This window comes from Sceloporus occidentalis, unplaced genomic scaffold (assembly GCF_023333645.1).
Source record: "Sceloporus occidentalis isolate IW3139 unplaced genomic scaffold, rSceOcc1.0.p SCAF_16, whole genome shotgun sequence".
Taxonomy (NCBI): domain Eukaryota; kingdom Metazoa; phylum Chordata; class Lepidosauria; order Squamata; family Phrynosomatidae; genus Sceloporus; species Sceloporus occidentalis.
The window spans coordinates 1,425,483-1,443,901 of NW_028316996.1; the positions used below are offsets into that span (position 1 = coordinate 1,425,483).

The 18,419-nt window shown below is 35.4% G+C and overlaps 1 protein-coding gene across 1 annotated transcript in view; it reads right to left on the reverse strand.

Moving 5' to 3' along the window:
* Positions 1–2,500: 2,500 nt before the first annotated feature.
* LOC149302930 (chondroitin sulfate synthase 3-like) overlaps positions 2,501–18,419 on the reverse strand; it is a 163,530-nt gene continuing 147,611 nt past the window's right edge. Inside the window, exon 3 of the mRNA XM_089481709.1 lies at positions 2,501–4,057. Coding sequence (XP_089337835.1) covers positions 2,501–4,057 — 1,557 coding nt within the window. The remainder of the gene's footprint in view (positions 4,058–18,419) is intronic.

Sequence of the window (18,419 nt, forward strand, 5' to 3'; positions counted from 1 at the left end):
TAGTATTAAACATTGTTGCCTATATATATGTTTTATTGGACTAAATAAATATGCCAAAACAAATAGCAATTTTAAGGAAATGCAATATTTTATAAAATTAACAGAAAAAAAATGTATACTTTTGCATAAGTTACCAGACCAGCAAGTAACCAATAATACTTTAAATAATACACATCCCAAAAAAAATCTAATTAAAATAATGTTTTACAGAGACAAACATTTGAGGAATGTCTCAGAACAGGCACACTGCCAACAATCAGTCAACATGTTCAAACATATCAAATCAGGAACAATGACATAAGTAACATAAGTACAATTTAGTACCTTTACCAAACAATACTGTTTTATAAATATTTGCTGACATGAATAATCTACAAAGTATTTTCTCACAGAAGTGATTTTATTGGCTATATTAGGAACTGGGTACTCCTATTGTTACACTGATCACTATATAATTACATCAATGAGCACTCTTTTAAAGTCTCTATTATGTAGGTGGGATAAAAATTGGCATTCATTATCTGAAAGGAACTTGTTTCTCCCTGTATATTTGGCTTTATTTTTCCAGCTGCGTAAAGAGTACTGGTTAATGGAACTTGAGAAATGCAAATTGTAAATGATCTTTGACTTAAAATATATAAAAAGTGGAATTTCTATCTTTTGTTGTTGAAGATCAAAACACTAAACTCAATCAGGTTTTCATATGCCTTCTGGTGAGCAGTATGAGAACATGTTTAGCCTTTCAATTTTATATGTAGATTAATAGCAGCAGTAGGCAATAAGCAACTCTCCAGCTGTTGTTCACTCAAGCATCATGGGACTTGTAGTGTAATACAATGTTAGGTTGTAAGCAGTTGAAATTCTACACAGCCTGCAGGCATCCTGGTGGATAGACCTATGTTAATTAAATTCTATTGCTTTATGTGGAGTGATCACCATACCAACCAAGGGAAACTTCCTATTGATAGACTACCCTTTAAAAACTCTGCCTCAGAGGAGTTCTTTAAATATAAAGCCCTCTACATTAGCATTATTTTGGGGTATTGTCCATTCAAGCCTGAAAATGTGGAGATTCTTTGGATCTCAAACTGCAAAATATTGCTTTTTATTTTTGTGTGTTTTTTTATCACATGCCTTTGCAGTATTCACATGCAGCAGTGTGCCGCAGATGCATGGAACCAAGGTGCTTGTTAATGGTGTTAGGATAAATGTGTGTCAGTGTATGGTGGTAGAGTGAGTGGGTGTTAAAGCAAGTTTGAGTGTTAGCATGTGAATGTGTTAAGTTTCAGGGGGTGCCAAACAAATACTGCGCCCTGGGAGCAGTTATCCTGAGCACACACTTGACATAGAGTCTAAATTTTATCATGTTTCATATATTTCAGATTTTATTTTGACCACTGCTTAATTAATTCATTTAGGAATTCTTCCTACAGAAAATGTTGCTTTAGGTCTGCAATGACTCGGATTGTTATTCAGAATTATTGTACGTTGTCACAAGGCAGGTAAAATTGTATTTAATCCTCAAGTTCATCCTGTCCTTGTTTTGGGAATGCTAAAATATATCTATTATATCCTAAACCCTTGTCTATTATGTTATTAAGGCCAGATCTTCGTATTTTATTAAGATTACTTAATAAAAACCACAAAACACATTTTCTTTGGTGACACTTAGTAGCTTTGCACCTTAAAAAACTATTAACTCTCACAACATGAGGGCAAGTCAATGGAAATACAGGTATTATTTAAAAAAAACCACACATTTTGCATATTTCTGAAAAAGAACAGTCATCACTGTCCGTATAAATATTACTGTTCATTTAGTTTATCGTCTTGCCAGCAAATAAAGGACAACGATTCACAAAAAAAGCATCTACAATGTACAGTACTTGACTTTTGAAATAATTATGTTTCCAGAAGATTGGACCGCTCATATGCATTCAGACCAAAACACTTAAAACTGCACAAATATTAAAACGTTTAGAACCTTGGTAACCAGTACCTGTTGCTCATGAAAAAAATCTTCAAATTAGTTTTAAAAAATAAAGATACAATTATAGTTATTTTTATTTATTTAAAAAATCCTAATGATGAAGAAAAAGTCATTGTTTATATACGTAATTCTTCATATAAATTATAAAACTCAAGTCTCTTCCCTAATGAGAAGCATAATGCACTTTTGTGGTACCTTTCCAGCAAATATTTGTGTCACATTAACAAATGTAAGAATTGCCAATATGGTGTCCTACTACCTTTAAAGAACATTCTTGTGGGATAGGCATTAGAAATGTGCTCCTAAAGAGTGCCTTAGCCTCTTTTATATGTTTTCCAAAGAGAGAAACTGGAACTGGAAACACTCCATCTTCAGTAGAAAAAACATCAGTAGAGATTCTTTGTTTATGTGATCAACAAATATGCTTTGGAAGACATCGAGGAGTTTATGGACGATGGTAGAAAAAAAACATGAGGTAAACTCCCCTCGAAGGCAGAATTGGTTGACATGTCAAGAGTGAGTTCGGTTGTATCCAACACCTAAATGTTTTTCTAACCAAATTTCAGCTAACTGAGCTGCAGATGCAAATGTACTAGCTTTGGAACCTAAGCACATCTTGTACTGCTTAGGATTTAAATTTGGGTCACATTGCACTGGATGAAAAACATGAACTACCCCAGTTTCTTGACTCCGAAAGGCCTTTAGACCTGAAGCTATTACTTTAGTAAAGAGGTCAACATCTTCTAATCCCCAGCCTTGGATAGATGTATCAAAACCACCTACATTCAAGAGATCGCTTTTATATATACATGTGATACCAAATCCATAGTCTCTCCAGAACCCAGTTTTCTTTGTGAAGACAAAGTTACTGTCTGGTGGGGGATTTCCTCCATAAGATACTTTCTGGTCATATTGGCTGAACACAATTGGATAGTAGACTTGTTGTCCCTGAATAGTATTATCTCTACACCTTTGTAGGAAGTCTGATGTGAACAGCAGGTCAACATCACAAAAGAGCAGCAGTGTGTCATTATCAAATTGGGAAGATCCTTTATCAAGACTCAGACCCCTGGAAAATTGTCCTGACATGGTAATAATAGTTATTTCAGCCTGTGGATACTTGTTTTGGTATGAGGCCAAAAGCTCCATGTGCTTGTTGGAATCTGTATCAGGATTGGATAAAATAACAACTAGTTTTACATTCTGCTTTGGGATCAAGCAGATATTTTCAAAGTTCTCCATAAATCTCACAAAGATATCATACCTTGCCGTAAGCGGGACAAGAATATGTATTTTCTTTTCATTGTTGTCTTTCATTTCCTTGGTAACATGAAGCGAAGAAAACATTTTTAGTGAGTTAGAAAAGAAGGAAAACGATTGTGAATCTGTATTTATATTTTTCAAAACACTTTCAACATCCAGCTCTTCTTCTTCTTTGAAAAAAAGCTTGCTAAAAGACTGTTGAAGGTAGGCATGTCGCCTAATGGGCACAGTTAGTTTCCTACCCTTATGCCTTTTATACAAAAGCAGCAAATCTAATACATATTCAACTCCATACATTGGGTGCACTCTGCGATATCCATACTGGATTTCTTTAAAATCAATCAGCCTTCCCCTGGACTTGGAATTCTCATTGATCATTTCCATCACTTGCATTATAGTGTCATCTAAAGACACCTTTAGGTGGTTGCTTAGACTCTGACAAGGTGGAACATTTGCAGACATAGAATAAAGATGTTTTCCAGTTAGAAACTCCCACTCAATGACTTCATTACGTCCCCGTGGCTGAAATCTATTAAAAGAAGGCAGCATTCCAAGTTGTAGATCTTCCTTGCTTATTTCAGTGTTACTAAGTTTGCTCATAAGAACACTTTCTCTATGAAGCTGAATGGTGTGAAATCGTAATTCTGATATTTTGCGGCTCAGTATGTAATTATGCAGTCGATACTGATAGGCTGGTCTTTTATTAGGGTGCAAAGTTATAGCTTTATGGATTTTGCTGTTGTGCAGATCTTGAATGTATCCTTTTCTGTTGTGTTCGTAATTTTCATGGAACAATTGTTGCATCTGAGAATAAGATAGAAGAAGATAATGAGGATCTATATGTATAAAGCACAAAAAACATCAAATTCAAAAATAAAGCTTTAAATATAAAATACACCAGGGTTAAATAATCCTTCTACAAACACCAATAATCATATAAGGTGTGTGCTCAAAATATGAAAAGTAGAAGAAAGATATTAAATTAAATTGTATTGCTTAGTGATCATGCTTTCTTATTACCTCTTTGCACAAATAAACAAAAGAAAAAATTGGCAAAAAAGGAAAGAAAAATTGGAAAAAGAAAAAAGTTAATCAAAAAGCTAAAAAAGTATAGATAGATAGATAGATAGAAACACCCTTTATATTGTTAATGGTGTTTGCAGATCTATAACAGAGACTTCTAGCAAGGGGAGTGACACTCATTGTCACAGGGGTTGCACAGAGGAAGAGAGACACATCACTCATGCAGGTAAGTGGTGTAAGCAGGGAGGTTTATTACCACCATATAAACACTTATTGCAGACAATAAGATCCAGAAACTTTCACGTTGAGTAAAAAAAGTCTACTCATTGGGGGTCCATTCACTGAAAGGTGAAGTGGTCAGTCTGGTTGATTTAGGTTACATGAAACATTTTACAGTTTAAACACCAACTGTACAATATTTAATATAACAATAGTAATATAAATAGTAATATAAATAAATAAAACAGTCCTTAGTACTCATTAAAAACCAAGAGAGGCCAACAATTACATCAGTCTCCCCCCCACCATGTAAGTGGTGGAACAGGGTATAATCAAATCAACTGAAGGAGAATGGTTCCTTCTCATAGAGCAGAATGAGGCTCAAGCCTCTCCAGATGTTTTTTTGTTAAAAAAGAATGAAATCAGGATGGGGTAAGGGGAAGACAGGGGATGGGCTTTCTGCTTCCTATGGGGTATTTTTATAGAGCTTAACCCTGCCTATGCCCCAAGTCTGGTTTAATTATAACCTGCCCCACTTGATGCGGAGAAAGGGGGTGATCATGGCATATTCTTGGTTTATCGGTTTGTGGAATTGCTGGAACAGATCTCTTCAATAACACTCCATTATGCAGAGCTCTGTGATATAATGTCATATCCGAGCACCAACAGGCACAGGGAGGTTGACAAAACACGTTTTTTTGTATATTTGTTACATAAATTAAATATAAAAAATACATGACCATTATTTTAAACAAGTCATGATAAAAGAGGACTTATTTCCTATATACACATACACGAAAATAATCCACCGTGATCAAATTAAAATACTTTAATATTCACATTAATATTCACATGTTTTTTAAACTGTCTGCATTCTGAACCTGTGTTAAATGTTGCATTTGGATACTTATTTTACCACAGTACTTTAAATTGTATAGTTTACCAGAGAGCTGATGTTAAAATCCCATGTGTTAATCTGTGAAAAATAAAATTTGCTCCATTGGAGAAGATGAATAAGGAAGAATATTCCAAAATGCTATAAATCTACAATGTGAAGCATCTTTATATACAATCAGGAATATGATCCAACTGCTCGGTACGCGCATATGAATAATACACAGTTCTGACTGCTCAGTGCACATCTGCTCAGTTTATGTACTGACAACCATGTACCCATTTACCAGAAGATTTGTGCCAGCACTTCCATTAAGTTCCTATAAATCCTTACTATTATGCAACAACAGAAAGTGATCTAAACAGTGACAACAATTCATTTTTTCCATAAATATATTTTTTATAGAAGAACAAATCAATGCAACCCATTTTAATCACAAAACACTAATGAAAGACACCTGTCCATTACATCAACAGGGACTTTATGCTGAATAGGACACATCAAGACATTTTGGGCAATGCTATGCTCCCAACTTTGTGGGAAGTTTGGGGAAGGCCCTTTTCTTTTCCAGCATGACTGTGTCTCCTCAACACCTTTGGGATGAACTGGAAGAGGGATTGCAAACCAGGCCTTCTCATCCAACATCAGTGCCTGACATACCTGGAAACGTCTGGGCTCCGGCTACCCGGAGCCTTCCCTTGCTGGACACGGCCAGGACTGCCCACTGATATCATCCACAAAATGAATGGCGTGACAGTCAGACTCCTCTAACATGATTTCCTTGAATAGAGATTGACTCCTTAATAGGATACAAATCCTCCTAATGACATTTTAAATCTAATTACTCTAAGGGCTAAACAACACTGGTACATTTTCTTACTGCAGTGCTTTAGCAAGAACAATTTAACCCCTTAATGACAATTGCCGGTTCTGGTACGGCACGGAAAAACAAGTTGATTATGACAAATGACGTGCCAGAACCGACACGTCTTTAAACGGGTGCAGTTTAAAAAACGGCGTTGCTGTAATGCCTCGACCTCGAGGCATTCAGCAACGCCACGATCGGCACCAGGGGCCATGTCTGGCCCCTCCCCGGGGCGTCAACAACCGCCATACATTGTATGGCAGACGCCCGTTTTAAAAGAGTTTAGGAGGCGATCAACGATCACCTCCTAAACTTAAATGGTGTCGCTGGAATGCCTCGATCAAGAGGCATCCAGTGACACCAAACACTTACCACTTACTTATCAGGGGAACCTTCAAGTTGAAAAAATGTTTTAAATTTTTTTTTTTTTTAAAAGGCAAAAAAAAAAAATATATATAAAAAATATATTTTTGTGAGCAAGTCCTAAAATTAGCACATTAGCTTAAAACAATTCTCGCATGGAAAGAGTTAAAATACTGGCATATTAAATGCCCATGGGGTGTCTACTTTAAAAAAATGTATGATTTGATGGGGTAAATTGAATTGGCCGGATTCAACAACGTCCCAATTAACACGGGGGGAAGGATGGCCACACATCTAATTTCCAATTAGAAAAATGCACACGTACCAAATGTGGCCTTTTAGTTCCCCCCAAAAATGACAAACACATGCATATGGGGTATCACTGTACTCAGGAGATGTTGCTGAACACATATTGGGGTGTCGTGTGACAGCGGCATATACCAGGAGCTGTAAATTCATACATAACATAGGTGTGTGGGGGAAAAATACACACAAAAGAATACTACTGCAAACTTTGAAAAAATTCTGGTGGTAAAATGTGTGCATGCAAAGAGTTAAAATACCAGCATTTAAAATACCCTGGTGTGTCTAGTTTTCAAAAATATATGGTTTTGTTGGGCACACTGAAATGGCCCGGCTCAAAGATGTACCAAATAGGGCATGAGCAGTGGATCCCTAAATGCCAAAGTTCAACATTGAAAAATGCGCATGTCCCAAATGTGGCCCTTTTGCCCCCAAACAGCCAGGCAAAATCATTCATGTGAGGTATCGCTGTACTCAGGAGATGTTGCCGAACATATATTGGGGTGTTTTGTGATAGTGAGATATACGAGAACCTTTTAATTCATACCTGAAGTAAAATGTGTGTGACAAAACAAATGCAAAAAAATGACTACCACAAAGTTTGACAAAGACTGGTGGTAGATATGGTGCATGGAAAGAGTTAAAATACTAGCATTTGAAATACCCTGGGGTGTCTAGTTTTCAAAAATATATGGCTTTATTGGGCATACTGAAATGGCCCGGCTCAAAGATGTACCAAATAGGGCATGGGCAGTTGATCGCCAAACGCCAAAGTTTAACATTGAAAATGCGCATGCCCCAAATGTGGCCCTTTTGCCCCCAAACAGCCAGGCAAAATCATTCATGTGAGGTATCGCTGTACTCAGGAGATGTTGCTAAACACATATTGGGGTGTTTTATGATAGTGACATATACCAGAACCTGTTTATTCATACCTGAAGTAAAATGTGTGTGAAAAAACAAATGCAAAAAAAATGACTACCATAAAGTTTGACAAAGGCTGATGGTAGAATTAGTGCTTGGAAAGGGTTAAAATACTAGCATTTGGAATACCCTGGGCTGTCTAGTTTTCAAAAATATATGACTTGATGGGGTAAATTGCATTGGCCGACTTCAAAGATACCCGAAATGGCACATGGGAGGAAGAATTACCAGATTTGGAAAAAATGGCTTTGAAATAGCCAAACTCTACCTGTACATATTGCCCCATAATGTGTAGAAAAAAAGCAAAAAAACATAAAAACATTGTGTATTTCTAAACTCAGGACAAATAGTAGAATCTATTTAGCAGGTTTTTACATTACCTTTTATAGATGAGTAAAAGATTTTTCAACTAAAAGTTAGAAACATTAATTTTTTTCTAAATTTTTCACCATATTTTATACTTTTTTTAATAGTAAATAATATGATACAATCAAAACAATGTCATCTAAAGAAAGCCCTTCTTGTCGTGAAAAAAAGAATATATAATGTGTGTGGGTTCAGTAAACGGGAAAGAAGAAAATTACAGCTAAACACGAGCAGCGCAGAAATGTTAAAACGGCCAAAATCAGCCTTTGTCACGAAGGGGTTAAAGAAAATATGTATCATGGTTTTCTGTGGGGAAAGCTACATGGATCACTGTAACACAGACAATACATTTTAATTGAGACTAGGCGTATTTTTCCACTGACAACGCCGCCATTAAAACAGTTTTTGTACATAATACATAAAAAATGACTAAATTACTCATTAATAGGGTCCAGGACACCAAACCTCTCAATATGGTATTCTGGATTATGTCAAAAAAGTATAAAGTAAAGATTAACAATTTTTTTTATTGAAAACTGAAATACTTGGCACTTGAGTTATAAATACCGTATTTGCTCGATTATAAGACGACCCTTATTATAAGACGACCCCCCAAATCTGAATACTAATTTAGGAAAAAAAGAAAAAGCCTGAATATAAGACGACCCTATAGGAAAAAAGTTTTACCAGTAAATGTTAATTCATGTAAACTATTTTTTTTTTAATAAAAGCTATGATTGAGAAAAATATTTTGGTTTTATTTCCTTCTATTTTCCAACCTGCCCCCCAGTTATGCACATCTGCCCCAGAAATGCCTTATACCCCCTATATGCCACTGTGCCCCATGATATGCCTTTTAACCCTCTAAATGCCACTGTGCCCCATGCTATGCCTTTTAACCCTATATGCCACTGTGCCCCATGATATGCTTTTTGACCCCCTATGTGCCACTCTGCCTCCAGAAATGCCTTATACCCCTATAGGCCACTCTGGCATTTAGAGGGTTAAAAGGCATATTATGGGGAAGAGTGGCATATAGGGAGGTTTAAGGCATTCAGGAGGCAGAGTGGCGTATAGAGGGTTAAAAAGGCATTTCTGGAGGCAGAGTGGCATTAAGGGGGTTAAAAGACATTTCACAGAGCACTCTGCCTCCAGAAATGCCTTATGCCCCCCATTTAACACTCCCCCCCCAAACTTACCAGTGCTTCTGGCTTCCCTGTCATGTAGCCGGGGCAGCATGTAGATCCCTCGCACTTACGCTGCAGCAGGAAGGAGGTGTGGCTAGCAGCGGGGGTTGTCTGCGTCCATCGCGCAGACCTTCCCCGACTGTCAGAGATCAGAGTTCATCTACACGCTGCCCCAGCTACACACCGGGGACTCAGAAGTACCGGTAAGTGGGGCGGGGGGGTTGGGGAGACAGGAGGATCCAGGTCCCCTGCAGCTGCCGGGGATCTGGATCTTAGTCGTCTCATAGTCAGACCTATTTGAGGTCTGATTATAAGACGACCCCGATTATACAGGGTATTTTTCAGAGCATTTGCTCTGAAAAAAAACTCGTCTTATAATCGAGCAAATATGGTACAAACCATATAATGTTTGATTACTAAACTATGGAAATGCTAATGCTCTATCTATCATTGCAAATTTAATAGCATAGCTACCCATCAGAAATTTCTGCTCACGGTCTGTGTGCTACTTGGTACCAGGCTCCAACATTTGAAATAAGCGAGAAGGAACAATGATTTGGAGGACTTGACAGTATGCATCTCTAGTGGGCTTTGCTCAAACTCTACTGGTCACAATGTATAGAATTGAGTAAAGTATTAAACTTAGTCCATGTATCACAAAAATTTAGAGTGTTAGATAATGTTGGGGAAACAGGATAGAAATATAATTTTTAGGGGTATGGTTTTCCGACAATATTGCTCGACCTTTACGGATTAAAACTTTTATGGATCCTGTATATTGTAGAATGTTCTTTCAAATGCTTCCGTAAAATTTCTATTTCATTCTTTCATGCTTGTACAGTACATCTAATAAATGATGTGGTTTGAGACAGAAATCTCCACTGAATCAACAGTACCTATAAAATAATAAAGATTATTTCCATTGCCACAGCATTTGGTGGAGTGTTTAAATAATTCCTTCCAGCATAAGGAGTCATTTTCTAAAGTTGTTTCTTACTCGCATCATTTCAGGCAGATTTTATTTTCCTGATGATTAGACGCAAAGGGGATTAAGTTCATCTTTTCTCTAACTGACATTATTAGCATAAATTTTAGCATCCCTCCAGCTGACATCAAATTAAAATAATATAAGCACAGCAGGTTCTGTACTTAAATATTTATATAGGATACAACACAGTTACACTATAATTTTTCATACAACTTTTACTTCTGAAGCCTACAAATTGCTATATAGAAATATATAGGCAATCACAATCGTGGAAATTGGTTAAAAATGCTCCAGAATAATAAATATGTCATTGAAAATATGTGGTGTGATTGGTAGTAACCATAAAAAAGGGGTTTACTCTGCCCCATAAATACTAAGTCCTTATGTTATATTAGTGTATATATAATAAACTTGTGCAGTAAGATTTGTACAAACTTTATTTTTAACAGAATTTGCAGAATTTTAATGGAAGTTGCGGAATTTTAATGGAATTTTTGTACGAATCTCCAATTATGAGGAGGATCTTCAACGAAACAAAGCAAAAGAATAGCAAAATCACAAAAAATTTGTTAAGATTTGTTAATTCATTTGCCACGTTTTAGCACTCTTTGATGAGGTATAATCATTAAAAATATTGGTGACAAAAGTAGGCATTCTACTGTGCTTGTATACATTGTGTTTTAGTTCTTAAAATACTGTTCTCGAGTAGAGTTTATTAAGACGGTTGCACATTTATGCTCCTAGCAAAACGTCTAACGTCTAACGCAAAACAATTATTCAATTCATTGATACATATTGGTGACTAAATTACGCTTTTGACTGTGCTAGCGCACAGTGTGATTGTGTTTTAGTTGTTGAAATGCCGTTCCCGAGTAGAGTTAAGCATTTATACATTGACGCTGCCAGAAAAACCTCAAGTTTGAGGACAACGCAAACCAACTATCATATTCATTGATAGATATTTCTGACAAAATTAGGCATTGAGCTGTTTTTTCCCCATTTCTTTTGTAAAAATGCAGTCCTGTACCAGGTAGCTACATGTGTCTGTCTACTAGTTTCTGTGCTGGGCCTGGTGCCCTACTACTGCTGCTCTTCTGTCTCCTTCCTTACTTTGCGGTAATCAATTATTTTTATTTTTGTTCATATTGGTAAAATTCAGTCCTACATCAAGTAGCTGGATGTGTCTATTTGCCTGTGCCTGCCCAGCCCCAGTGTCCTTCTGCTTCTGCTTCTTGGTTTCCTTCTTGAATCTGGGGAATCAGTTCTTTTAATTTTCTGTATATTGTGGAACTTCCGTTCTGTAACGAGTGACTGGATATGCCTCGACCCAGTGCCCTACAGCTTCTGCACCTCTATCTCCTTCTTTAATCTAATAGGTATCAATTATTTAACTTTTTCGAATATAGTGGAAATTCAGTCCTGCACCAAAGGGCTTTGTGTGTCTATCTGCCAATACCCGCCCAGGAAACATGCCCTACCCTGTTGCTGCTCCTCAATCTCCTTTCTTACTCAGGGATTGTCAATAATTTTATTTATTATTTTTTTTAGATTGAAGTCCTGAATGAAGCCCTGAATGGAAATGGAAGAGGGAGCACTTCAAAAGTTTATTCGTGTAGCAAGTGAGTGACACAGAACCAATATGAACAAACATAGTTACCATGAAAATAATTCAGCAAAGTTTTGGTGATAAAAATAGAAACAGACAAAAGACTACTAACTCAGAATGTTAAAAAGAAAACAAAATGCCGTTTAAAATCATCTGAGAACAGATGTTCACAGATTAAAAGAAAATGTAAATTGAATTTATTTTATTTTTTTTTAAAGATTTCTTTATTCAATCGGCTGGAGTTATTTTTAGAGCTTATAAACTATAAGAAACATATTTAAAACATCCATCTGTGCATTTCAAATGCTTATTTGTTGCTTTCTTTATAGAAACTCTAAATGCATTTAATTAGTGTCTTTGCTTGTAAATTGAACAAACATTGTTACTGCAGTGGTTTTAAAAGAATAAATACGTGTCCGAGTATTCATAGCATATATTTTTCCTCCTACAAAGCCAGTGGTTTCACTTGAACCCACAGAAATAAATATGCCTAACAGTTATTGCATCGTACAACTCTCAAATACATTTTTGATACGTTTAATCTGTTGTATAGTTGAAAACTGAAAATGTTCTTAAAACCTTAAAGTGCCAGTAAACGTTAAAAATAACTTAAAAAAATATATATCTTAATATGGTTTCAAATATGGTACAATATTTATTTTCATAGTTTCTAGAAGGTATAATTTAATAGCTTATACGTTCTGTATTTCTAATAACTAGGTTTTTTAAAATCCTTTCAGCCCCGGAGGGATATGAAACTCATTATCATTAAAGTGTTACTTTCATCTTATTTTGTTCCTGTCCCCTAGTGTGCCACATTATCATCTGCAGGCTTGCTCTTTGATTGACAGCAATGTCAGAAGAACTGTGCAATGCACTGGATAATCCATCCCCAACAGCAATTAGCGGTCAGACAATAACTTGCCTATAAGAGTGTACAGATGGGTGAAAAGTTCATGAGTATCTCCCAAAAGTAGCAAATTGACCTTGACAGAAGATATTTCTGCTGAAAACAAGATGATGAATAATGTTACTACATGATTGAGCAGCTACTTTCCGTAATGGCCACACATATAGCCACAGCAGCTGAAAAATTCCACCCGGATCAAACTCTCCAAGATATCCCTAATTGCAATGATTTAAAAAAAGGGGGAAATAACCCCCTTTAAGCTACACGTACAATAATGACATATATGCACACACAGTTATATCTTCCCCATGAATTCCGCTCCATAGTTAGCATTTTTGCTTTCAAAATAGAAAGTTTCAACCATCAATACATGGAAGCAGGCTCTGAGCAGCCACTGGATCAAAAGCTTGATGTAAATGTGTTTTGGAAAGTCAAACAAATTTCCATGAGGCTATCACAGCAAGTTGGTGTTTTGTGCTCACCTAATTGACAAGAGATACAGATATGAAAAAGAGGATGGCAGAAGCTGGTGAATTTACAAAGCTTTATACATGTAAACCTTATCATTAAATAGGGGCTAACATAAGGTATATATAAAAACTTTTTTATATATTAATCGTTCATTAATCGTTCAGGCGGAATTATAATACGTCGAGGAGATCCCAGCAAAAGAATAATACAGATGTATGATGATCCTAAGTAAATCATATTCATATAAAAAGATTCAACTTAGCACTGGTACGTCAAATACAAAATATGCAAGGAATGGATGGCCACCATGCCCACTTCTATTTACATTGCCCTTTGAAGCAATGATAATTTAATTGGAAAATACCCTGCAACAGCAATTTAATGAATTTGGATTTTTTTGCATGCATTGAATAATGTGATGGTGTGATGATTCTTTCCGCTAACCTTTATTATATTTATAGTTATGTGAAGCATTACCTAACCTGACCATTAATAAGAATAAATCAAGCACTCCCTCTCTTCCCATCTCCTTTCATTACTTATTAAAAGTTGTAATTTTAAATGGCATTTCTCCAGCCTAAAATAATCTGGAGTCTAACTGACCTCTAACTATGACTTCTTCTCTGCTGCCAGATCATTACCTTGAACGAACACATAATCACAATGAGATGTACAGTATAATTTTGCACATCATGCATTTAAACTGCAGGCACCTAATAGCAAACATGTTAATTGCATTACTTAAATTTGCTTTTTTGTCATGGGACTATTAAGTGTTTCCAGCAAAAACTGTCGAGGCAAAAAGTTGAATATAAAAACTGGGGACTTGGGCAATCAGCAGTAGTAGGAAATGTTGCAATTAGCTATTACAGTGTTAAATTCAGATGGTAGGGGGTAGAGCACCTTTAAGCAAGATCATTTTTAATCAACCCATACAATATAGTTGTTACAGGTAATTTGATGACCTTCCTGTCATGCAATAATACATATTTTCATCCAGTCTGAAATTATGGAAATTACCCAATATACCTCAAATTTCTATTATCTTCTTCACTCCTGTTTTATTGGTTGTGTGCATATTCAGTATTTCAACTGCTTTACAAATATCCAGATTATATCTAAACTGTTCCCATGATCTATGCTTTATTGTAAAGCCTTCCAGATCTTGAGCAACAATACTTCATCTGGTTTTTTCCAACTGTAGTGGAAAATAATTCTTTAGAATTTTGACCACCAGATGTACCGATTCATGACTAATCTATTGTATTTTCATTTACTAGTATCACATAGTAAATGGAATTCTTCAAATGGGGTTGTTCTAAGAAAATCATCAAATAAGAAGAGCTTGGGAATAATTTTACACAATAAACTTGCGAAACAGTGCACACTGTCCTCTGCTGCAAGGGCCAGTAAGACTCATAGACGAAAATATATATTTTACCGCTGTACAAGTCAATGGTAAGACCCCCACCTTGAATATGCAGTGTAAGTCTGGGCACCTATTCTTAACTTTCCAGTGCAGAGGTGGGACATAGAAACTAGGAGGGACATAACTAGGAACGCCATAGTTATGAAGAAAGGCTGGAAGAGTTGCATTTGTTTACACAAGAAAATAAGCATTTTATAGGTTATATGATAATATATCATACAAACACATATGGAGCAATACAAAAAATGTTATAATGACTTTGTCATTAATAGGACTGTACAAAGAACATGAGGTCATCCATTCAGACCTGAAGAAAATAGTTGTAACCTAAAGTAGCAAAAAATGTTTTTTGGTTTTTTTTTTACAGTTAGAACAATAAAGATGTGGAATTCACTATCTACAGAGGTTGTTTTATCACATTCAATAGATGGTTTTAAATACAGGCTGGGTGATTTTTTCAGCATAGATGAACAAACAGGGATGTAACTGCTTATATGGACATGATTAGTTTTTTATGATTAGCTTTCTTATTAATAAACAGTGGGGTTGAACTTAAAGGATTCATGTAAAATAACACTGATGGTAATGTATACGATTAATTAACCGCTGCACAACCAGCAGTTTTTTGTGCAAGAGGTACCTTTAGAAATTCCCTACCTTGATTATAGGCATACCAAATAAAAATTTTTGGACATTATTCTTAAATGTGATATTTTATAAATTATTTGATATAAAATGTGCCTTGCCATTTGTACTCGATTATAATAGAATACACATTAAGCTGGTGGTATCCTAAGTTTCTGAAGCCTGTGAACCCGTAAGAAAGTGATGTTAATGATCTGTGTCACTGTTGTGAGTTGTGACCATAATACAAGAGGGCTGCACAGCTAGTTGCTACGCACACTGGTAACCCTGTTTCACATCAATCACAGAGTGACTTGCAAAACAGAATTTACCATTTATATGAGGACACACTCCTATAGGCTTGTATGTAGTGGAAAATTCATTATAATGTATGAGAATTGGCGATTTGTCATAGTTTATTCAATTAGACTGCTGTCAAAGATTCCAGCCATTCAGGAGAACATACTGCAGAAACATAATCAATACCTCCAACTGCAATTAACATGGAACCTATAATATACAAAAACATACATAAAAAAAACCTTATAGTACTCTGAACTTTGTAACATTAAGAGAATGACTTATCAGCATAAAAGTGAAAAGTACTAAATGAGCTTCTGCTAAGTAATTCAGTGACCATCATTGCACAGATTAAAATGTAAAAAAATAGATAAAAAGATATATTGCTTAGACTACTAACATGTAAATCAATTAGTAGTGACACATTTTCTCAAGCCATTCCCCTTTGATTGCTGCACTAGGCATAGATGCACCACTAAAGCAACACTCACTGGAGTTTTGGTAAATTGAAGCACAGCTGGGTAAAGGTATTCAGGGCTTTAGCAATCATCGCAATCACACAAAAAATATCTGGAGCCCCCAGCCACATGAGTTGTTTTTGTACCTACTTGTCATGGGCATCACTCGGGTGTGCTCTTGTTATATGAACATTTCATAATTTCATATTTGAAATAATTAAGAAGCTGTGGTTTCATGCATTTATTAAATAATATTAACTATTTAATATTATATGCATCTAACATTCACTTTTGTATTTTAGCACTAGATTTTTTTGGAACTCCTTTTTGACCAACACAAAAATGGTACATAATTGTATTTGTTTTGCAATGCATGTTGTGCGAGCCAATCTTTACACAATAAACACTATAACCCAGCTGCTGGCTAGATATAATGGGAGATACAGCCTTCTGCTTTGAAGTATACCTGATAAAAATAATAAGAGAAACAAATGTACACAAAATAGTAAAAATGAAAACAAAAAACACTTTTTTTTCTATTTTCTTTGTAAAAAATACGCACACTAAAAGTGTGCATATAGTCATTGTATTCTATCTGATCTTTTCAGTTAATAATGATAATGCTTCACTATATATATATTCTGTAGTGGTGATATAACTGGCTAATACTGAACAAGATATATAACTCTGAAGTCAAAGTCATAAAAAGGACTAAGGCATATTTTATCTCTGGCAATTTAGTTAAAAGCTTGAGAGCTCTGTGCTGCAATGGAATCATTTATGATTGAACTTTTGCTCTGTTGAATTCAATATCAACCTTTCTCTAGATTGTACTGTACATCTAGCTATTTTACGTCTTCTACTGGGAACTTGTGAATTGGATCAATTTCTTACCAAGTAGCCATGGTTTATGCATTTCTAATACACATACACACATATTATATACATATCTGTTTGCATCTTGAAAAAAACAGAAGAAACCCAAAATAATATTATTTTTCCACATTTTTATCAAGTGTATACAACCAGGTTGATGTGTGATATATGATTTTAAAGTGAAACATATCCAATGAGCATTTGGTGAGTCATTTTATCATCAGCTTTGTTAATTTTTTCTCAAATTGAACGGCCATAATTACCATATCTTCTTGTGGCCATATCTTTCAAATACCCACAAAGGCCAAACATGGATTTATTAAAGGAACAAGTGGAAAGCTCTAATCACAAAGAACATTCCTCTTGTTACTATGGAGTGGCTCTCACTGTAGGAAGTTCCCAGTTATGGGAATTAGGTGTTTATCTCTTTCTGCTTCTCCGATCTTTCTGCTTCTCTATTACAAAAAAAATGTTTTCTTCATTCATGCGTTAAAATAAAAAAAAATTTCTATATATACAGTGCTACAAAATCCCTGACAAGTGTACCTAGAATTGATGCTGTTTTGTGAAGGTGGTCACATCAAATATGGAATTGATTTAGATTTTTCTCCTGGTCACTGTTGCACAGTACTATATATATATATATATATATATATATATATATATATATATATATATATATATACACACACATATATACACACACACACACACACAACAGTTCTAACATAATTGCAAAAGGGTTTTCTAATTAGCGAACACAACACTCCTATTCCCCAATTCCAGTGGAGCACATGAATGATGGCTACTAATAAACAGCTGTAAGCCTATGAAGATATTCCATTCAAATCAGCCATTTCCAGCTACAATAGTCATTTACTACATTATAAAATAACACTTGTTTTACATTCAGGATACACATATGCCTTTCATATGGATGTTCAAAATATCAGGACACATATGTTCACTATACTAGACTTAGTCCACTTTTCATACTCACTGTCCAAAATATAATGCACTGTGCTTCAGGTCTTATGGTTCTTATGGAATCTAAAGTCTATAGAATATGGGTATCTTTTATATTTATGTTTGCTGCAAGAAGAAACACAAGCAATGATTATTAAATAACTAGTTAATAAAGAGATCAGAAATCTTGCAGGGTCATAGGTTTAATAGTCCAATTAATGTGTAAAAAACAAAAACCCATAATGGCCTTCATTCAATGACTTAACCTTAGTTGGCCTGAACAGTGTAACAAAATAAACAGTAAGTAATTCAATGGACTGACTAAACCCCATAGGTCAATCAAACATTAACCCTTTCAATAACATATCAGCCACACCGCTACTCCTGCACCAC